At 42.6% G+C, this 23,287-nt stretch overlaps 1 protein-coding gene across 22 annotated transcripts in view; it reads right to left on the bottom strand.

Moving 5' to 3' along the window:
* The window catches only part of LOC109855259 (basement membrane-specific heparan sulfate proteoglycan core protein), a 170,672-nt gene that overhangs the window by 45,241 nt on the left and 102,144 nt on the right, over positions 1-23,287 (bottom strand). For 20 of the 22 annotated variants that reach the window (XM_020429298.1, XM_020429306.1, XM_020429305.1 and 17 more), the window contains 2 exons: positions 8,257-8,364; positions 1,655-1,771 (listed from right to left, as the gene is read on the bottom strand). In XM_020429298.1, the coding sequence (XP_020284887.1) occupies positions 1,655-1,771; positions 8,257-8,364 (225 nt within the window). The remainder of the gene's footprint in view (positions 1-1,654; positions 1,772-8,256; positions 8,365-23,287) is intronic. The other 2 variants (XM_020429294.1, XM_020429289.1) reach the window with 1 other exon arrangement.

Consider the following 23,287-nt stretch of genomic DNA (forward strand, 5'->3'; position numbering starts at 1 on the left):
ACGATAACAGAAGAGGTATCGGTTCGTGCTTTTTTTTTTTTTGGTTTTTTGTTTTTGGGTTTTTTTTTTTTTTTTTTTTTTTTTTTTTTTTTTATTATTGTCGCAATTTTGAACCGGTCGTCGAAGTATATTCGATTTACGCGATATCAATAATCAATTGTGCAGTTATCACCCTGTCGCGTTGTGCAAAAATATTCGACAGGCTGCTTTAGTTAATTAAAAACAGCAACTGTTTGGAGAAGTCCACTTGACCTACGGTAAATATAGGCCGTTATATCACGTTACTCGCGTCTGCTTGACATTTGTGTTGATGACTTCGGGGGTATTCATTCCATCGCAGAAATGTGATATGCGAAAAATGTGTCGCCAAAAATAACGAAAAAAAAAAAAAAAAAAACCGATGAAGCCCGATTTTATACTTTTCTAACTATCGCGCGATAGTTCTATTAATACGTATCACGTATATTCATGGAAGAATTTTGCCATTTGATAAAAAAAACTAAATTCTATTTACAAATTCCTATCGAGTTCTGCGCATTCGAGCGCGACGCACGGTGGAGAACTCGATTTTTTGTAGCACGCGCGTTTCGATTTTGCGTCCGACATATTTCGAAATCAATTGAAAGCTACTATACACCAGTGTGGCGCCATTACGTCGTAATGCAGAGAGAGAATGTTTTCTCGATTGTGAGTTATTTTCCGTTGGGATAAATTTTTAATTCGCGCGATATCATTCCGGACATAACAGCGACTCCATGTCGTTTCGCGCGCGCGCGCGCGCGTTTGTTAACTTATTTGCGAGACTGTTTTGCGAGAGCAAATCTGCGACCATGTAAGCCGTCATCATATCCACGAATAATTAAGTGCAAGAATCGTCGTCGCGTTAGCTGCAAGTGCGAATACCTGTTCGCGCGCGAGTTTCAACGTAACTTTGTGATGTAACCAGCGTCGTGTGTAGAAATTATCTCATGCGCTACTTCCTAATGAGTTAAAAATGCGGGAGCTCAAACTCTCCATGCTGTAGTGCAAGGCGCCGTTCAAATTCGCATATTCCTTCCACCGTATCCAAAGATGCAATTAGAATTCATACCTACCTCTCGAAATGCGCGCGCGCGCGCGCGCGTTTGTGTGTGTGTGTGTGCGTGTGTTGCAAAACGTTGGAGTGTGAACTGCTCTACGCGGAGAGACATGCAAAACGTGCGGGAACACGTGGGCAAACGACGTTCTCAAAAAATTTTCAGTCGAGTGAATAAAAACAATTAAGCGCAAATTTTATGCGAGTTTCATGAAAAACAAAAACAAAGAAATACAAAAAGAAATGTGATAAAATTCTCAAACTCGATTATTATCTCGCGTTTCCGTAGCTATACTGATATCTGGAATTGAAACCGTGTGTGTGTGTGTGTGTTCGATCTTTGTGATATAAGAAACTTCAATAAGCGCAGACAGAAAAATGTGCGTCGATTTCTTTAACGGTTTTTAACGAGTCAAACGAATGCTCGGTCTCGTTGTTGAAATGCAAAATCGCGCGCGACTTTGTCATATTCCCGACTCAGAAGCAGTTGATTTGCATACTTTGTGCGGGCTCGCGCGCGCGCGCGCGCGCGTTTCGCAAGCTAGTTGACGACGTGATAAAATAGCGGGCAATTCGTACTCATGTTGTGACAGTTTTGTTCGTCCATTCCACCAATACAGTCCGTGTATCCGTCACAGCGTCGTGATAGGGACACGCAAAAACCAGGCGAGCATTCAAACTGGTCTTCCCTGCAGGCTGTAAGAATTGCACTCAGGCTAATCTTAGGAGCAAGATTTACGCCGTCGGGAAACGGCGCGCAATGACACCCGACACTGACGCGGGTCAATTCGACAAGATGACACGTACAGACAGACACAGCTGAGAAACGTTTTTACTGGCACCAACAAGATTAGATGTAGTATATAAACTTGCCGAACGAACACAGAGACATAAAAGATGAAGTAAGCGTAATGATTCGCGCGTCGCGATTCGCGCGTCGCGACCACAGTTAATTAAAACATTCCTGGCTGAGATGTTCGAGAACGAGAATTACACGAAAACAATGGAATTTATTTATGAATGAAATCGCGACTCCTCTCTAATTGAATTAGAGAGGATTCTCTCGTGTGAACACAAGTAAGAAGCAAAATATACAGAGATGAAATTTTCAAGGAGTTTATTCGCTGAACTCTCTCGGTATATTCTCGGTAAATGTTCTATTTCTCGTGATTTATCGCATACATTCAAAATAAAGATAAAATATTGTTTATTTGATGAAATATTTTTTATTATTTTATTGATGAAATATTATTTATTTTCAAATAATATTTATTTGCGTTTTATGTGACCCACCCGTGTTGTTTCGTACTTGGTAAAACTACTTCACTTTGCGAATATATCAAATCGCACTTCTGCACGTATGTTCTTAGAAGAAAAAGTAATATATCTGACAAATGTTATATTACTTGTACTTTAAAATAATGCTACCATTTGAACAAAACTAGCACAACACAGGCGCGCGCTACGCGCACGCTATTGTTATTTTTATTTTAACGTGTTGCGTCAGTGAACCCAACCTGTCACCGCGTGAGATGACAGCTAGTATATATTACAAACCATATAATACAATATGAGAGATGTCAGACATAACGCGTGAAAATCAAACTTGAACAATAGTGAGAGGGAGGATTGAAAAAACAACATGCGTGTCTTTAAAAACGTGACTAAAGTAAAGTCACGTGACAGAGAGAAGTGAAAAAACAAAACGTGACTAAAGTCACGTGACTGTACTTTAGTTACGTGTCTTTAAAAACGTGACAAAAGCAAAGTCACGTGACTTTACTCACGTGTTGTTCTTCCACTTCTCCCTATCACGTGACTTTACTTTAGTCACGTTTTTAAAGACACATGACTGAAGTAAAGTCACGTGACTTTAGGTACGTGTTGTTTTTTCACTCCTCCCTGTCACGTGAGAGAAGTACTTGTACACTTTTAATACGACGCTGATTGGATTATTTGTGGCAATTAAAGATAAGTATGTAAAACTCTCTTTTCTTCTCTAACTCACACTTCCTGTCTTTCTTTCTTTTTTCTTTTTTCTTTTTTCAACGCGTTCGTACATGTCATCTGTTAGCAAACATACGAACACGCGCACATTTTGGTCACACGACGACGATAATAATAATAACGTTTTTGAGAAAACGTGAATTTCTCACTTCAAAACTGCATCGTCGCATATCTCCAAATCAGAAGCACAAATAAAAAAATTGCAAGAATATTTTTTGTTTGTTAGTGTTTTGTTTCGAAGCGATTGAGACTAAAAAAACGAAATTGATCGGTTCGGTCGTTCTCGAGATATTGCTCCATGAAAATCTCCCAACTTCTCAATCGCATGAATTTCGCATACGATGGTGATTCGTACGATATGAATCGAGAAACACATCCGAGATACGTCCAATCAGCGTCGAGATAAAAAGTGTAACAACAATATCGAGAGAATCTCGATTGTGATTATTTGCACACGCTTCTTCTAGGTAGGAAACATACTGTTGTGGAGTTTGTGTACCAAACTGCACATGTAAAAGACTGAACGATATTAGTAACATGTTTTTTTTTTCCCCCAAAAAAGGCTATCGCGCATCTCGAATGCGTTTTTTTTTTACACGATCCTGTTCGTTCAATGAATAAACTCTCCTCAAATCAGATCTCTGTCTTACTCTAATTTTTTTCTATACTTCGTATTTTATCATTTTTCTCGTGACATTTATTTTATTCTCCTCTTCAAATATGTTTGTTAAAAACGCGCGTCAAAAGTCAAGGAAAACAGACCTGACTCTCATTCTCAATCCCGAACCGGACGACACATGTCCAACACAGAATCGTGGCGAGATGACGTGAGACAGTATGAAAGAAGCTCTTGAAGAATTAATTAGTGGCCGAGAGAAACGCGTTAAGCGCTCCCAAGTGCTTGGGCCATTAATTAGCACGCATTTGAGAAAATTTCACGAAAGAGATTATAAATGAAGGAGAGAGAGAGTTAACGTACGGTCAATCGTACGTTCGCGTCGTACTCTAATTTCCGGCGACGATTAATTAACAACGAGAGAGAGAGAGAGAGAGAGAGAGCCCGAGGGAAACCTTGAATGAAGGGACGTGCGACGACCAACAGCTGCTTTTCACATTTAGCCACATTTCGATGATTGTTATTGCACGTTGAAACACACACGCGTGTGTGGACGCAGACGCTCATGAGAGTCTCATGAAAAGTCGCATGAAAAAAACAGTGATTAAAATCAAGAAAGAGAAAAGTCGCGTTTTGCAAGTGAAAGCGAAAGAGAGACAAAGAGATAGAGAGAGAGAGAGAGAAAGAAAGAAAAGTGTTTCAGCATTTGCTACATATGTAAAAAAGAAAATACGACACACATCTGACGCTATCTTGTGATACTTGTCACGCGATCGCGCTCGCGACTTTTCGCCCGTTGAAATTATTTTTTGTTTCAAGGCGATCTCACGCGAGAACGAGAAGTGTGAGAAACAATTAATCGCGAAAAATTAACTGCTTCAAGAGCAAATCGATATAAAATCCAAAACCAGAAAAAAACAAAACAAATTGAAAAAAAAAAAAAAAAAAAAAAAAAAATAAATAAAAGTTTTTTGCTATGTATATGACGAATATCTATAAACCGCGATATGAAATAAATAATTCTCACCNTCGATATAAAATCCAAAACCAGAAAAAAACAAAAAAAAAAAAAAAAAAAAAAAAAAAAAAAAAAAAAAAAAAAAAACGTTTTTTGCTCTGTATGTAGCGCGTTTCTATAAACCGCGATATGAAATAAATAATTCTCACCGCGCCATCGAATAAATGCGACGGTGTGGAATTACGAAAGTTTCAGCGCTCGCTTAATTGTGTTGAATCGAGTAACAGCAGCCACCGATTATAAAGAATTCATTTGTTACACGGATTTAAAGCGGCGAAAGAATTCGAGTGATTCATTGTGTAGAAGATTAATCGCTTCATGCGACGTTCAACCGTGCGCTCTCTCTCTCTCTCTCTCTCTTTCTCCGTGTGTTGCAATGCGGTCATCACGAAAACCGATTTTTTTTCTTCTCTTCATTCGTCTAAACAAATTCAAATGACGAATTTAAAACAGCGCCCCGCGGGGAGCGAGGGGAGCGAGACGCGGCGCACGCAAAGTCGTGAGTCGCCTGATAAAATAACCGGGCGCTGAGAGATTCTGCTATTTATGACATCATCTTAGGTTCAAGGCCTGCCCCGAAGCCTCGCCCATTTGACGATTGAATTGCAAACGAGCCGCGAGTTCAATAATCCGCTCACGAGCCCCCGATGTGCTCGCGGCGATACGCGCGAATATATCCGGATAGTCCGAAACGATCCATCGAACGATACGCGAATATGCATTCGAGATATTAACGGTTCAACTGCGAAACTTAATTTTCCAACTAATTTCCCGTATTTAATCGGAACCAATTACGATATATATATATATTTTATATTAAACGTAAATGTGTGTGTGTGTGTGTACGCGCGCGATATATTTCTCCCCGGGCGGCGAATGTGTCGCGGCGACTTAAGGTCCGCTTTGACGGAGATTTCCGCCATTAAAACTTTCAAATACGAGACAGATAAACTATACTACGTTTTCCTATTCGAAACGTTTGTTTTTGAGACTTCGTGACGCGAATCCCAACATCTCGGGATCGGACAGAAACAAAACGTAAATTTCATCGCCGGGAGATTTAGCTTGATGACTCGCTCTGTCGCGATTTCGCGACGGGCGCCGATTTTCCGCGGAGAAGTTCGTCGGACGCTACGCGCCCCTGTCACGAATCAAAATTGGATTAAAGCGGTGAAAATGCGAAATTCCGGGGGGGGGAGGGCGCCGAGAGCGTGACGATAGGGCCGGACGTTCCGACCGCAACGGCCCGTGAAGATTAACGTCGGATTAAAATTGCGGCCGGTTATTAGGGCGGATTAATAAACGCGAGTAAATCTCGTTCGACAGCGGGCCGTCCGACGGATTTGAGAGACGGGAGAGAAGAGGAGGACGTGAGAGAGAAAAAGAGAGAGAGAGAGAGAGAGAGAGAGCGGGCGAGATATTCCGCCCTTCTCCGCTTCTTTTTGTGTGTATTTTTTTAATCGCTCTCCCTCGCGATCCTCGACGATCATTAACGCTTCTAATGAGATGATTCGAACGAGGCATCAATGAATTAAGAATCACAGCGGTCGATTCTGTTGACGCAATCGCGAGCGCAATCGCGTCTCCTCGTTACTGTCATTATATTCCCGTACATATATGCGCGCGTAAATGTTGCATAATCACGTAAATACAAACGCGTGCGTCATTGAGGCGCGCGTTGTTCTTCATTACGGTTATTTCCGCTACATAATAAACCCGGCACCGCGTAAAATTGCGATTGCAACGCAAATATTTGGACAAGGTGAAACAAAACAAGTCCGAGTCGTTACTCTTGTTTTTTTCTTGCAATAATCATCCCTCGCGGGATGAAATTACACATGCAGATGTGTAATGTGCGTTCTCTTCCTCAGGAGTGCGCGTTACGAATGCGCGAAGCGGTCGCGCTCAATCAATTTTATACAAGTTTAAAACAAAAAAAAAAAAAAAAAACAAAAAGCCAAATACAAAGCAAATTTAATCAGTTTAATTTTTGACATTCCGGATCACCGTTGCGCGCTTTTCGCGAAGCGAAGCGCAACGCGCTCCGCGAATAACGATCGACATTTTTTTTTTTTTATCGATTTATTTTCGTGTGTGTCGCGACTTAGCGATCTTTGTGTGATCGCAAAACTCTCGCTCTTGTTCTCCTCTCTTCGCGAGTTTTTGAAAAAAAAAACAAAATTGGGCCGTAAAGAGACACGACCGTCTCGTGGTTATGCGATGCGCACGGTCAAACGCGTGTCTTCGCAAAAAGCGACGGAAATAATGAGCCGATGCGATGTGCGGAAAAGACGGAGGGTGAGTACTGTCTAGGGGCCGGTTGGACAAAGAAAAAAAAAACGACGGAATGCCGTCGATGCAACGCGAGGGTGCAACGGCCTTAAACAAACGCGAGGCCGAAGAACGCCATCGCGACCACACTACTTTTTCCCTCCCCCTCCTTCCCCCCCCCCCGAGCACACGCCACTGTTATTGTCACAGCTATTATAATTATTGAGCTCATCGTAATACGTCGGAGACCCGCGACGCGATTAGTTCCGGCGCATGCAGACCCATGACGTGCAAGCGTTAGCTCTGGCGATAAATAATGCTGCGTGCCGAGGGTGCCGCGCACCGTAGTATTAGTGACGATTCAGCGCGAAGATACTTTTTTTTTATCGGCATGTAGGCGACGATCCGTACGTGCGAGAATGATCTTATTATCAAACTTATATATATATATATATATATTTCCTGGTCGCGAATCAGCCGCGCGATATCTACCAGGTGTCACGTGAAAACGCACTTTTCTTTTCGGTTTCTTTCTCTACGAGAAAAAAAAGTTTTCAAGAAGTGCAATTTTTGATCCGATTAATCCGTCTTTGTTGCAAGTTAATAGAGACGGAGGCAATATTTTTTAAGAGTTACAACAAATTTCAGCTTGCATAGTGTCAAATCAGCGAAAATTAGATCGGTCGTGTGAGCCAATGTGCCGAGTGTTTGTGTGCGAGATGATTTTTTTTTTTTTTTAATTTTAAACGTGTAAATTATTATATTATTTACATAAATCATTTCAATTGAATTCAATCTCAACCGGGATTGCTTGATTTGCGTCACAAAATAATCAATTTATTCCTCCGCGGGAATATAAAACATTTGAAACGCGAAAAAGAACACCTTGGCCAGAAGTCGAAACTCGGATCTTTCGATCGTTCCGTGCAGTCGCCTCTCCCCAATTTTTTTGGGGAATAACGTGAAAACTCTCGCAATGCGTTTGCGATTTCATGCAAGAAGGAAATTAACGTTTCAAAATGTACGAGAGTGCATGCAACGTTTAATTAGAACAAAATGATATTTGCGGAGAAAAGAGTTGGTAGAAAAAAAAACAAAAAAAAGACGGATGCGCTTTTGTAAGTTCTCCCATCCGAACGGCGCGCGCGTCAATCTGCGAGTGACGGCCGCGCCGTCGCGACAATTAACAATCCGCATGCGCATGCAAATATATATAAATGAGCGAACACGAAAGAATCGCGTTCTCTCGGTCGCGGTAACAATACTCACGGCAATTGTACTCATCGGATCCGTCGTGGCAATCTTGCACGCCATCGCAATATTTGCTACTGTCGATGCACTGGCCGTTCCTGCATTGGGACTGGTTCGAGGAACAAACTGCAACATAGAAAAAAAAACATCATCGAGACTATTGTATAGGAAGAAAAGCGCAAATAAAAAAATGTATAATTGCGAGATTAATAGACTTGTAAATTAAATTGAGAGATAATAAATTTCATAATAATTGAAATAATGGATCAAATTTAATTTAAATCTATCATTTTTTTTCCAACGCAACTCTGACGACGAATTCGCAACTCGGCTTTAATCGATCGAACTTTAATTTCTCAATAAAAAAAAAAAACAGAAGAAGACTGACTATCTCTCGTATATCTCGGATCGATTGTCGCATACAAGCGAGTCACGTTCGTAAAGAGTTGTGTAAAGATGAGATATTTTCGCATCGAGTTCCTTCCAAACGCAAGATTTCGCTGAGAAAATCTATCTTCCCCCTTTAAGACGCGCGAACAAACCAATATCGAGGAGAGAGAGAGAGAGAGAGAAAGAGAGAGAGAGTCTTGGTTGTTTAATATAAATTCTGAGAAGATCGTACACGTAACAACGGATAAGATTTCAAAGGTGGTAAAGCAGTTGGCACTAAGAGAGAGAGAGAGAGAGAGAGAGAGAGGCTGAGGGTAGAGTTGCAAGATAAGAGGTTGTAGGTCGGATGGCGTCTCTCCGCTGGCACAAACGTCGACAGTTCTCGTTTTGCTCTCTCTTCGTCTCTCCTTGACACGCATTACTCGCGAAATTAGATTTTGCGCAAGCAAACGATTTTGATGCGATAAAATTGTATTGCGAACGAATAAACGCGTTTAAACAACTTTTGCGTTCTTATATTAGCAAAAAAGCAACGTGTACAAGCGATTCGAATAAACGTTTTCGAAACAATTTTGTTTCAGACGTATCTTTGTATTTTTTTTTCTTGTTTCTTTGTGACCGCGTGCGATGTAAACTGAAAAAAAATAAACTAAAATTATTGTTTTCACTTAAAACTAGAATTAGAAAAAGCGTTTTAAGCGCGTCAAATATATTTTTCAACAACATGTTTGTATTGTCGTCATTATTGGATTTTCGGTTCTTGATTTCCGCGCACTTATCGACTCTTCTCGTGTCGCACAAAGCCAATTGTTGATTTGTTCCGGCCGATACGCTCGGACCGCAAACAGAGGGGCGCACAAAATTTTTCGTTAGTCGCGCATGTTTCGCGCTTGATACTCGGCTCGATCCCCCCGTTCGGGTTTCGAAATCAGGAACGCGCAATCGCGCGTTTCGCGGCTATATCCTATTTCAAATAAACATTCGTTCGAGCTCGCAAGAGTTCCGCTCCGATTTCATAGGCCGGACGTGTTGCTGCGCGGGCGTTCGTCTGCATCCACTTTCTGATCATTCCGGTCGGCGCGACAGAGAGAGAGAGAGAGAGGATGTCGCGCCGCCAACGCTTGAGAGCCGCGCGACGCACAAGGGCATCTCGTTTTCGCGATTTGTTTCATCGACTATAATGCGAACAACTCCACTCACGAGACGAGCGAATGAAATACAAAAAAACCAAAAAGAAAAAAAAAACAAAAAATTGTTCCCCGACGAGTGTCGCACACGCGAAAGAAGAGAAAAACGCGTCCGGTTGCCGATTATTAACAAAAATGACATCGATGCTTGTCTACAATTAAAGCGCAGTGTTGCGCAACAAGAGAGAGAGAGAGAGAGAGAGAGAGAGAGAGAGAGAGAGAGACCGTGTATTGTATTTGGCAAACACTACCGCAATTTCAATTTTCAATCGCCGAAAAAACAATCCCATAGAAATGAAACATGTGTTAAATGAGATGTGCGCCGCGTTTTGCGATAAACAAAAATCTAGCAAATACATAAATTTTATACGCGATTTTTTCCGATATCGTTAAACTTTTAATTGCGCGCACGCGCACACGTGACGCGCACCGAATAATACGCGCTCGATCGCAAAGTGCGGTGTAGAAACCGAAATGACACGCGTGCCGCTCTCTTCCGAGAGTGTCTAATTAAAAATTATCAAGTGAATCGACTCCCGATACGCGCATTCACGTAGAAAAGAGAAGAGCCTCGAGGTAGGTAGAAAAAAAAAAACCAGCCTTTGAAAATCAACGGGAGAAAAAAAAGGAGAGAGAGAGAGCGAAATCACGCGAAAGCATGCCATTTTATCTCGAGTGTCTCGGCGGCGAGGCCACAATATTGCATTTGCCGCTCGAATTGCGCGGCTCTCGGAAGGAGAGACAGCGCGTGCGCGCAACGGGGGGAGGGGAAAGGGTGGGAATGTCGGAGACAGGGGAGGGTTGATCACATTGTATGTATACAGACGGAGGGTTCGGGTATGCTTTGACATCAGAGACTGTCATTCGATGGCAGCGTGCTCGACGTTGAATCGCGAGCGGCGCGACGCGAGCAACGCAACACGCCGCGCGATTCAGACGCGGCAGGAATGTGTCCCTTAAAGCCCTCCTCTCTTATTCGGGCGCATTACGCGTTCCCGGGATCCGGGAGAAGGGAGGAGGGAGGGAGGGAGGGTTTCGGCGTCATTGCGCAGGTATCTCACGTTACTCAGGTGGCCACTGAGTAGCGGGTGCCGTCGCGTTGAAATTCGCACCGCGACGGCGGCGGCGTGACTGCCGCGCAATGCAAATCAAACCGACCCGGGTTTGTTTATTGAACAGACAATGTATATGTGTGCGCGCGCGCGCGCGTCTCTCTCTCTCTCTCTCTCTCTCTCTTTGTCGCTTTATCTCTCGACAACCGATCGACAAACCGGAAGCCCCATAAGTCAATAGGATCTCGAACTCGAGGATCGGTCGGGTTGTTTTCCGCAACGCGAGCTTACATGATCCGCGAATTCAGCGCGCGCTAAGAGATTTTCGCACGAACGTTTCACGCACTTGAGCTCGTTTGCCGAGCTCTCTCGGATGTCAAAGAGATCGGCGGAACGTGGATCGTGAGAGAGATAAATTAACTAGTTACCTAATGGAACCTAATGGAACTTTACACCGCGGAGTATCTGTATTAATCTGTATTTTGCGATCGTTTTTTTTTTTCCGATAAAAATAAACATACGTCATATCATTTCTCTTCCTTTTGCGAAAATATTATACTTTCATCAGTTTTTAGCGCACGTGCAAGTCTTTGTATTTAATCAATTGTTTATCAAAATACTCATATAGTTATCATATAACATATACATACATATATATATGTAATTGTCTTATAAAAAGTTAAGGCACATAAAAATAGAATATTTTCAGTTCGCGACTCCGTTGCAAGAAAAAGCTGTAACTTTTGACTTCCCGATGCGCGCGCGATGCATCGGGAATGAAATATTCAACGCGGGAGATGCGAATGGCAACAACGCAAAACGACGGGAAGTCCATAGATCAATTGTTCGCGGATACCGAAAATAAAATCGCGCCTCTTTGAATACTTAATGCTCGCGATATCAGAAACTCTATCGATGATGGTCCGCAATGTATTAGCGGCGAGTCGGAAATGTCGCGCGTCCCACAGGTACGCGCGTCCGATAAATCGTGGAAGCGCGATTGCGATCGAGGAAAGCATTATTAATCCAGTGAGCGCGCCCCGCGCGCTTTTACTCCGCAATTTCGAGCGCTCTTTACGCGCTTATGCGTTCGAGCTCGATGCTCGAAAGTAACGAGAGGTTTAATAAACATCTCGTTTTGCTCCGCCGTTTATGCGCAGCATACGTGTGTGTGTGTGTGCGCGCATACAAACGCAACGGTTTCAGTTAACATCATTTGTCTGTTGATCATGACCGGATGGATTTGCGCGAAACGTTTCCGACGACAAGTTTACAATATCCGCGCGGGATAAAATCGAATGAATTTTTGTTTCAACAACATTGCAAAGTAACGCGATACGAAATCGCGTAATGCCCGCGATCTGCATTAATCTCTGACGTTTCTGATATTTCGAAGTGCACGTTCGCAAATCTTGTCAGTAGCAGCAGCAGCTCGCTGCTGCTTTTCGCGAGCGGCCGCGAGTTTCACGTTAAAAGCTGCACGAGCTGTTGCACGCGATACTAATGTCGTCGTTACGATACGTAAAACGCGGACGGTCGTGAAACAAAAAAAACAAAAAAAAAAAAAAAAAGAACGAAACACGAGGAGAATCCGCCTCCCGTGACCTGTCTCTCTCTCTCTCTCTCTCTCTCTTCCGACCGAGAGGAGACAGAGTTCTCGGACAGGCAAAGTTCCCAAGCCGTTCTCGTGAATTTAAGGAGGGCGAAGCAATTAAGTCGATAGAACACTCGCCACATTTACGAGATTGCCGGATTACGCGACGTACCGTGCGCATGAAGGAGAAATATATCCTGCTTTTCAATGAAGGCATTACAAATTGAACCCACCGCGAAAGTGGTAAATCAGTAGATATCAACGGTAATACCCCGCCATTTTTTCCCCTTTACTTAACCGAGTGCTTTTGCGACGATTTTTTTCTTTTTTCACACAAACAAATATATACCCTAAAGTTGTACACGGTTCTCTTTGGCATACATATTCGACCGCGCGAGAGAAATAATAGGGGTCGGTAAGAGCCAAACGCTGGCGATTTATTTTTTTTTCTTTTTTTTTTTTTTTAACGTGTAAATTAATACAACATTGTAATTCGAATTAAATTCAAAATTGTAAAAATCTATGCTATATTCAGTTCGCATCTCGTGTACAAAAACAACCCCCCCCCCCATCTCTCTCTTTTTCTCCACTGGAAAATTAATTTTATTATTATTAATAAATTTTATTATTATTAATTGATGAAATAAATTTGGTTTTTTTCGACATAATGTTGCTTAACACGAGAAAAAGATCAATTTTATTGCAAAAAAAAAAAAAAAAAAATATCGAATATATCGAATTATAATTGTATTGAATTGTATGCAAATGTAAATATATCGAATATAAATATAAATATGTCAAAATATAAATATGAATCGTTTACGCACGTACACGAAACTCTTTTCGCGTATACGTGTTCTCATAACAAGAACTTGGAAGACGCGCAAACGAAACGGAAGAACACCCGTGGCGCACCACCTCGCGCCACGTTTATCGTCTGGAGTGCCACTCCAGATATAAATTACACGAATAACTTCTCAGCATCGCCTTAGTACTCGGCGCCGCGTAAGGTCTTTGTGAAAGAGTTCTACCTTGTGCGCGCGCGATTTTGCGCGCAACGCGCGCGGCCTTTGCGCGCGTTAATCGGAAATAAACCGCAAAGGGAGGGAACGAGTGGCGAGCAAACGCGAGTCTAAAGATCGCAATTGAGAGAAACGCCCCGCACACAGCGGAGACTAGTTTTGAAATCCAATTAACGAGAATTATTATACAAACCGATTGCTCTCGCGAGGAGAGCATTTTTCCCGTGTCTCTTGCTTGCTTTGCTCGAAAAGTGAATTGGAACAATTTCAATAAAAGTTTCATTACGGAGAGTCATGAGATTTTCTCTTCGCAACAAGTCGCGAAAATGTCAAATGAAACCTGAAGAACAGATTTTTACTGTTCATTTCGCGTTTCTAAAAAAAAACACACACACACACACGACTCATTCGAATTCTTCTTTTAAAGCGGTATATAGGTAGACTCGATGTTCTCTGTATAATCGTCGTTAACGTTTAAAAAAAAAAAGATATGATTTTCAAAACCAATTGTTATTGAGAACAACCCGTAAATAGAGCCTCAATTGAATCAGCAGACTGCGGCGGACTGCAGAAAACTGCAAAATAGAAGTCAATGCGCGCGTATATAGTCAGACGTTCGATCCGCGTCCCGCTGCATCCCGTGCGTTACGCCAAAATTGCTCTGTGGGTAAAATTAACTTACAGCAGCACCCTTAAACCAATTTCGAATCCAATCGGATTTTACACGCGGCTAACGTCTCTCTCTCTCTCTCTCTCTCTCTCTCTTTCTCTCTCTATTTCGGCGATAACGCCTAATTTGTTAATCGATTCAGCGCGATGATCGCGAAAGAGGCTCGCGAACGCCGCTTTCTCGATCGAGGCTGTTCAATTTTCACGTCAATGTGGGCGGACAGGAAAATCGAGACGAGACGAGAGAGAGAGAGCGCGCGCGCTTGGAAGTCCGCGAGTTTTCTCCCGAAACTTTTCCGGTTTAAGCGCGTTAAGATTAAGAACTATAAGAGAATCGGCCCATAAAAATGTATATTGCAAACATGGGTCTTTGGGACGCGGCCTTTCCCCCACCCTTCTCTTCTCCTTTCCCCCTTCCGTTAACTCAAAAGATGTTACGCGCGCGCGTCTTTTTTCTTCCTCCGCCCCCTCACCTCTGTGAAAAAAAGCCGCGCGCAAACTTTTCCATTTACCTACTTTACATACGCGACGCTTCCCGCTTAATATTTCACTCGCGCGAGTTATTATCTTGTCCCGTATTTCGGACATCTTGTGAAAAAAAATCTGCTATCGCGCGCGTCTCGTGTAATGATCAAAATTACTCGAACTCTCGGCGCGCTTATAAAAAGAGATATAAAATATTATAAAAAAAAACCTGACCCGCTTAAAAAGAACAGGATGTCAGATACGAGTTAAAACACGAGATGTACTAAATATAAAAAAAGAAATAATTAATGCATGTGTCACTAATCGGTACTAAAGCTATTTGTTGTCTTTGTTACTGACAATCAAAATAAATATGATAACATAAAAACGACAAAAACGTTCCTATTTTTAAAGAGGACATGTAATTTATAAATATCATTATTGAATTATATAAAAATAGCATCAATATCGTAAAAAAAACGATAAAAATGTTCTTATTTTTAAAGAGGACACGTAATTTATAAATATCATTATTGAATTATAAAAATAGCATCAATATCGTAACTTATCTTTCTAAAATAAAAAAAAAATTAATACAAGCACGAGTTTCTGATCTATAAATTGTCATGTTTTTAAGTCAAGTAATAGGAACATTCACACTTCTGTACCAATTTGTGACAATCGGTAGAGTTTCTAACCGGGTACTTGTCACACATGTGAGTAATTAAGACATGATTGGTCACTAAATAATTTGTGATAGTAGAATTTCTACGTCAAAATATAAATTGTTCTGTTCAGTAAACGGTAAAACATTTTATGATATTACGTATCAATAATAGAGATGCTTTTATTTTTCTACAATGTGTCAATAATAGGGACGTTTGTACGTCTGTCACTCAGTGATGTGGACAACATGTCAATTATCACAAATCGGGACAATTTCAAAAAGTCATACGTCGCTAAATGGCACAGAAATAATGTTTACAAAAATATAATAAATAAATTACGAATTTTTAGGTAAGTAAAAAAAATTTAATTTCACCAAAATCTTCAATGTCCAAATTTTCCAATAAAATTAATTTTACGTACTTACTGTGATATATATAATTTATATTTAAATTATTGTCACGATGTGATTACTTTGTCTGATTGACATTTATTTACCTTATATGTCGCGCAAAACATGTAGCACATTGGCCGCTTATTTTATCGCTAGTTTGATATTATATGAGCCTTGTTTGTTTTCTAAATTATTATTATTCTAATTATTATTATTACAAAATTCTGTTGCTGAGAGAGACAGAAGTAGAACGTAATGAAAAATGAATATATTTGCGAGATCGCATACAGCGCGCTGTGTAAAAGATTATTTTCTTCTTCGCGCGATTGTCCTGAACGTTCTGCTTCGACATTTGATTATCGCTCGCGCGACCTTATCGCTTAATCGTGAGCAAAATACTTTGAACACGTGCTTCTTTAACGATGCAAATTACATCAAGATGCTTTAACCTTATCGTAAAGGAGGATTTGCCGGCGGCGCGGACTGCACCACGCCTTCATTAATCGCATCGCGCGCGTATCGACTGCGATGTTATTTATTAATAAATCCGTAAAATCGCGCGCGATGCGCATTCTCGAAAAAAATTAATACGCAACATCGTAAAGAATGTACATCGCGGCGGTTTGTGTGTGTGTGTGTGTGTGTGTGTGCGCGGAAGCACGGCGTAAAATTTTTTACAGCGTACAAAGCGCAATTAAAAAAGCCGACGGCGGTGCTCTCCGTCGCGTTTTCATTAAATTAGCGCTGCGCAACTTCCAAGATTGCGGGGAACACCGCGATATTAAAACATTATTATGTGTCATTATTATATCACCGTCCTCGCGCATATTATTCTTGACATGATGCGTTTGTTAATGGAATTTTAATTAGTCGGCGAGAAGGAACTGGGCGTGCGTCGCGTTAAAAAAAAAAAAAAAAAAACACGAAATAAAACCTCGGAAAAATAGTTTATATTTATCTACTGCTTGTGTAATACCTTGTAGCGCGCTACGTAATAACTCGCAGTTCGAGCAATGTCTTATATACTCAAGTACCGTTTCCCGCGACCCGATACGTGTGCTTATAACAATATGTAATGTCAGTCATCTCAAATAGCCACCAGGCTCGAGGAGACATACATACGTTTCGCCTACGCAAATGTTATGCAAATTACATTTTCGAATTAGCCAAGGCAATTCCTGGAATTAATGGAACCATAAAATATCAGCATATCGATGCGTTCGCGATGGAATGGGAAAATCGAAAGGACGTTGCGTTGCGTTAAACCACGTTCAGTTACAGTTCGATTTTTGTCGATCGATTGCCGATTGATTTGTGACAATTGAGAGCAAATCGAACGGCGTGAACACATTCACTTGATCCGCGAGTAAAAAAAAAAAAAAAATAATCTAAACACGTTTAATAAAACGAGTTTCGATAATTAATTTCAAACTTAGATGGAAAATAGCGTTCACGCTGTTTTATCTAAAGAAAATTTATCCTTAATTAGCTCTTAATATATTGTCGATCAATTGAAATAATTATCAATCAACAAGGCGCGACAAAAGTCGAAAGACGCGCGCGTCTTGAAATTTGTTCAATTTACGCGCGAACGTCGCTCCCGCAAAAAGATATTACACACGCACCGTGATATCTGCGACAAAAGAGGAAGAGCACAAGACGGGAGGAAAAACTTTTCCGTGTCTTGTCCGCTTAAAATCATCATTCTCGAGTAATTCATCTTGTCTCGCGGCGACGTAATTTTTAACGGCGACAGACGGCCCGAGACGGTATTCTCGTCGGTGCTCAACGACGCGTATACCGCACCGTCGTCGTCGTCGTCGTCGTCGAGGTCGACCCCGTTACGAGAGCGTGTATCAACGCCGCCGGGAAAAACTCCGCGGCGATATAAAGTGCTGAGAATATTAGCATGATAAGCAACGAGCATCAAATTGCCGGACCTAAAAGCCGGGTCCTAGAAATGCCGCCGCCGCCGCCGCCGCTCGCTCTGCTAAATCGTGCGCTTCTAATGGACTGCCGACGGCGAAAGTTTCGTCCCCACCCCCGGATGATCCGGTGCTTTTATCTGGTTCGCATGATAGCGGAACCCCGGACACGTGCGCGATTTTGCAAGATACCGTAAGAATCGTAAAAGGCGTGCAGCGTTCACACACACACACACACACACATACATATATATGCAGTTTTCAATGCTGGATGAAAGGCGTTCGTCGCGCGACTTCGTTAGTGCAATCTGTAAAATCCTGTAAAATGTGCGCAACTTAAATTGGACGAGAAGAGATGGAAAGATTTCTTTCCCGTTTATATGCACATACTTGTGTATGTACGTGTGTGCAAGTGTGTGTCTGTACAAGAAATACTTTATATAAAATATAAGGGAGTTCTTATACTGATGTATACGAATGCAAATCTTGATGAGTGCATCACGGCGACGACGACGACGACGACGACGACGACGACGAGGCGGATATGCGCATACATCTACATTCGTGCGCGAGCGAGCGCGAGCGCGCGCGCGCTATATGTAACGGTTGTGCATTTGCACCACACTTGCAAACACTTTGGCATAAATGATATATAACGCGCCGGTCAGGTAAATGACTAAAATATACCGAAATCAGCGTTTCGCGTATTATGTATGTATATGCGATAGTTTGTCGAAGATTATTAATGCGTTGCGATATAATAATTGCTGATGATCCGAGATTATTATAAATCGCAAATATATACATGAGCAAAGCGATTGGCGCTTGGTGAAAAGAGCGCGCGATGTTTTTATTCCTGTGTGTGTGTGTGTGTGTGTTGCGGAGAAAAGCGATCAACATCAGTTCGGCACACACGCGGTTCCGCAGTTTAGTTAACATTATTGTCACATAGACGGTCGCGCGATAATCGTTTTATAAAAATTAACATCGATTTTATAAGCAAATTTGCATGAAAAATCCCCCCACGGCATGCGGCCGCGGCTTTGCGTATGACACGTACAGTCGACGCGCTACACACACATACGTATAATCCCCCCGTCGCGCATACGACATATATATATGTATATACATCCATATATATATATATATATGTATATACATATATATATATGCGCTGGTGACTGCATATAAAATATATCTGCATCATAGATCGCGCGCGCGCGCGCGCGTGAACACGCGGGACCTAAAGTGTGGACGCACGCCGGGGATTCGACATATTTTAGTGGACGATTTGCAATTTAAATGTCATAATTAATGACATCCGGTTGCGCGATGTGCGCCGCAGCGACCGCAGCGTGCGAAAAGTGGGCGAAAAAACGTCGCGGCAAAAAGTATAATCGCGGATGTGCGGAACGAGAAAAAAAAAAAAAAGAAAAAAAATACCAATAATCGCGCGGAACTTCGAAATCTCGGCCGGTGTACGGATTCGATTAAATTTCAACGGAGTCTCTCTCCGCGCGACGGGAACGGGGATCATCCGCGAAAACGTCTTTGCTCTCGAGATATCACGCGCGCGCGCGATTGCAAATAAATGTGCGGAAGGACACGCCGGGACTCCGCATAAATCGATGAAAGTGCAACGAGATAATCGGAGGGAGAGGGTTACCGGCTTCGAAATCGCGGGAGAGCGAAAAGCGTACATGTTAGTTCGACAAAAAAAAAATGACACACCCGTGCGCGCGATCGTATTAAATGTCCCCGACTTAAAATGTAGAAATGAAATCCGCGCGCGGATTCTCTTGTAAGAGAGGGAATGGTAGGAAAAAAAAAAGAAAAAAAAAAAAACGTTCCGATCGCCCGGAGGGCGCAAACGCATCGCGTAGTAAAAATGTATTTTCATTTAAATCCATAAGCACACACGCGCGCTGCACATACGCGACGCGACGAATATAATGTTATAACATTATATTGCTTCCACATCACGGTTACTTGAAACTACCACGTGGATTTTTGTCGCGTAACCGCTACTTGGTCTCGCGGTATATAATTAACGCGCCGGTCATTTAATCCATTTAATAATTCTGCTCTGTTCAAATGTTGGCGCGACGGGAATCATGCGACGTTCGTTAAATGATGCACGAGAAAACGAAGACGGTACCAAATTGACTAAAATCTCCGAGACAGAAAAGAAAACCTATACTTACAATTAGATTAATCAGAGATTGTTTGTGTGTGTGTGTGTGTGTGTGCGTATGGTTTTTTTTTTACAAACACATTGATTCTTCATACGAGAGCTCCAGAGCAGACGCTGTGACAAGTATGTTATTTAAAAAACTTCATTGCCGATAATAACCGAATTAAGACTCCCGAGATCGGTGAAATCTGACGGGTGGAAAAATGGAGAAGCGCGTCGCGAAGAGAAAACACACAAATTCTTCCAAATAAAGTTAACTTTTAAATAAATCTTATCTCACGTGGCGTATTAGAAAACGAGAAACCGTAGACTATAGCAAGTTATTTTTTTATCAACCGTATCGCAAGAAATGCAATTTTTGCTGTGACGCGAATCGTGATTCGAGATCATTTTTGCTGTGCCGCGAGTTGCGCCATTAACGATCCCCGATAATGTTGCTATCGATCTAATTAAATGCCAAAGAATACGGGGGTTTCGTGCACTTCTTTATTCAGTTTTTCGACCTGTAAGCATTGTGCGGCAACTTTTGACGACGCAATCAAAGCCTCCCTCCTCGCCCACCTTCACCCCCTTCCTCCCCCGTCCTTCACCCCACCGCGAATTTCGCGTAACAAGATGCATGCGCGACGGCGGCACAGCTCGCACGACGACGACGGCTATATAATCGGAACGTATATATATATATATTATATACCCTAAGCGCGTGTTGAAGTATCGACAGCGCGCGCGGGCGTTATAAGCGCATACAAGGCAACCGCGTTGGGGGGGAAAGTAACTCGGTCGACCTCCCGTTATATGCTATTTTTTCGCGTTGCATATTCCCCCGCCGGTGATGAACTCCCTCGGATCGTGTGTGTTTGATCCGCGTTTGTCTGACGTCGTCGGTGTGGCGTAAAACGCGCGCGGCGGCGCGTCGTGTGTCCACAATCGAGTCAAGGCACGGCGTGTCGCAATCGATTAAGACGATTGTAATTTATCGCGTCCCGATGACGACGATGTTTTTTTTCTTTTCCACCCTTCTCCTCGTTGGTGGTTTCCGTGAAAAGGTCGCGGGATCTGACTAATGATCGAACGTCCGCCGCGAATGTAAAGCTTTGAAAATAATTCAATGCACGATTTGATTAAAAACCGCGCGGGACACGCGCGGCGCGATATAATATAAATTACTGGATATTAGTTACACCGCGCGAAATAAATTAATTAACACAGCTATACACAAGTTGTTGCAAAACGCGCGCGTGAGACGTTACGCGAGATCGTTGCGAAAAAAGAAGCAAGTGTCTCTCGCGGTTGTAAAACACGCGCGGTTTCTTCGTCGGATCCTTCCAATAGCAAATTATGTAATTGTTTTTTCTTTACGAGAGCCGTGTGCGAACATGTGCAATTTGTACGTTGGCGCGTGCGCCAAACATTTGCATAGCAATTGTCGAGATAAAAGGAAACCACGAGCTCACCGCGCGCGTATGCTCATTAATTTTTCGCACGCGCTTGCTCTTTATTCACGAGCGTCGTGTGAAAAATGTTCCCCTCCCGTCCTTTTTCGCGCTTATACTACAAGAGCCCGCGTTCCGAGGAAACTGAAAAAGAGACGCGCGAACGAGAGCGCGTTTTACGACGCGCACCACCTGGCGACTTGTGTAACACGATCGCGATCGGCACAGTCGCGCGCATCCAATGAACGAGATCGTCGCGCGATTCAATTCCGCGCGAGATCGCGAGCCGTTCGAGTTGTATTCCTTAACATCACGCACGTCGCTGTATGTAATGTAAATCGTTTGCTGCGTCGATGTTAAGAGACACCTTCCTCGATTTCCTGTATGTTCGTTTCGATCGTGTGTGTGTGTGTGTGTGTGTGTATGCGTTGAGGGGGATCGTAGTCGTTCGCGGCTGATTCCCGCGAGCGCGCCTAACGAACAGACTCTGACGGTTCTGGTGTTTCCTGACCGAGTTCGCCGTCTCGTCGGAATGTTGATCGTGTCGCGTGCGGATCGCGACGAGCGATAAGGTTCCGCGCTCGAGCGAGCGAACGAGCGAGGAAAAGAGAGGCGCGCGAGAGAATGTTGCGAGGAAAGGGAAAGGGACTTATTCGATGTAAAATTGCGCGTGTTTCTCGTTGCCCCGTGTTTCTCTTTTTCCCCGAATGCCGCGCGCGGTATTATAGCGTTAAAACGCGTTGTAATTTGCATCGGCGCAGCGCCGGCGATGCAATTAAGATGCGCGACACGTGCGCGAGCGAACGCCGTTGCGCCATCCAACGTGTACGTCAAATTAAAATAAATGGCGATTGGCGCGATGGATAAAAAGTAAAGTTATTAACGATAGCTGGAAAGTTTGTGTGGGCAACGACTTCGATTATTGAAATAATGAACCTTTTCTTCTCTTTGGCGAATTATAATTCGGAGTCGGAAAGACTCGCGGAAAACGGATGAAAAAATCTGATCGATTTTTTTCGACTTTAAACATTTTACAACCAAGTGTTTTTTTTTTGTTAGATATTTTAATATAACATGCGTCATATATAATTTTTGATGTTCATTAAATCGCACGTTTTTGATAAATTAACGCGCGAAGCATCGATTTTTCGCAAAAATTCCATTTCATATATTTCCGATTCGCGATCAATTTCTTTTTTGTTTCTTTTGTTTTAAATATCTTAGCGTTTTATCGCATGCAAAAGCAAATGTAGAGATCATATATGTACAATATATCCACGCGCGCGAATATTTTCGCACGTCGTCCTTCGCACAGTTGATATTGCGAGGCTTAATGCGACTTTTATTCAAATCGCGTCGCCGCGATTAATTTGCAATTAAATGGAAATTGTAATTTCTAAATTGTAAGAAAAAGAGAGAGAGACCGCGAAAGAGAGAAAAATTTATTATCCAGATGCAGAACTGAAAAGTAACGACGACGACGACGACGACGACGACGACGCGGAGCGAAAACGGATACATAAGGATAACTGAACTCGAGAAACGAAAGAAGATACATAACGTTACGAGATAAAAATGATACGCTGACGAGGTGACTATTTCTTCGCGAGTGTGCGATTTCTTTTGATACGGAACCTCAGTGTCTTTTCAGTTCCGTTTAAAAATGATTAGAATTCTCGAAAGTTTTATTTGACGTTTTTTTCTCTTCTCATCGGCTCGACTCTTCCCTTGTCCGCTCGTCGTTGTTCGCCCATTGATCGCCAAATGCCATTACATGCTTCGAAAAAAGCTTTTCTAGTGTGTGCGCGCGCGCGCGCGCGTTGGCGCGCGTATCAAACAAATCAAAGTCAGACGCGATCGCGCGGCGTTTAAAGGCGCGTCAAATGTGCGATATACGAAACAGACCTCTTGCTTAAGTCAGACTCTGAGCGGGCGTCTACGAGCGCACTCGGCCGTGGCAAATCGCGCGCGTTATCTCGCTAATAATGTGCGCACACATACGTCGATCTGATAGCGACGCCGAGCGTCTGAGAGTATGAAAATTCTCGCAGCTGTTGT

This window comes from Pseudomyrmex gracilis, unplaced genomic scaffold (genome assembly GCF_002006095.1).
Source record: "Pseudomyrmex gracilis isolate BER0280 unplaced genomic scaffold, ASM200609v1 scaffold_85, whole genome shotgun sequence".
Classification (NCBI taxonomy): Eukaryota; Metazoa; Arthropoda; class Insecta; order Hymenoptera; family Formicidae; genus Pseudomyrmex; species Pseudomyrmex gracilis.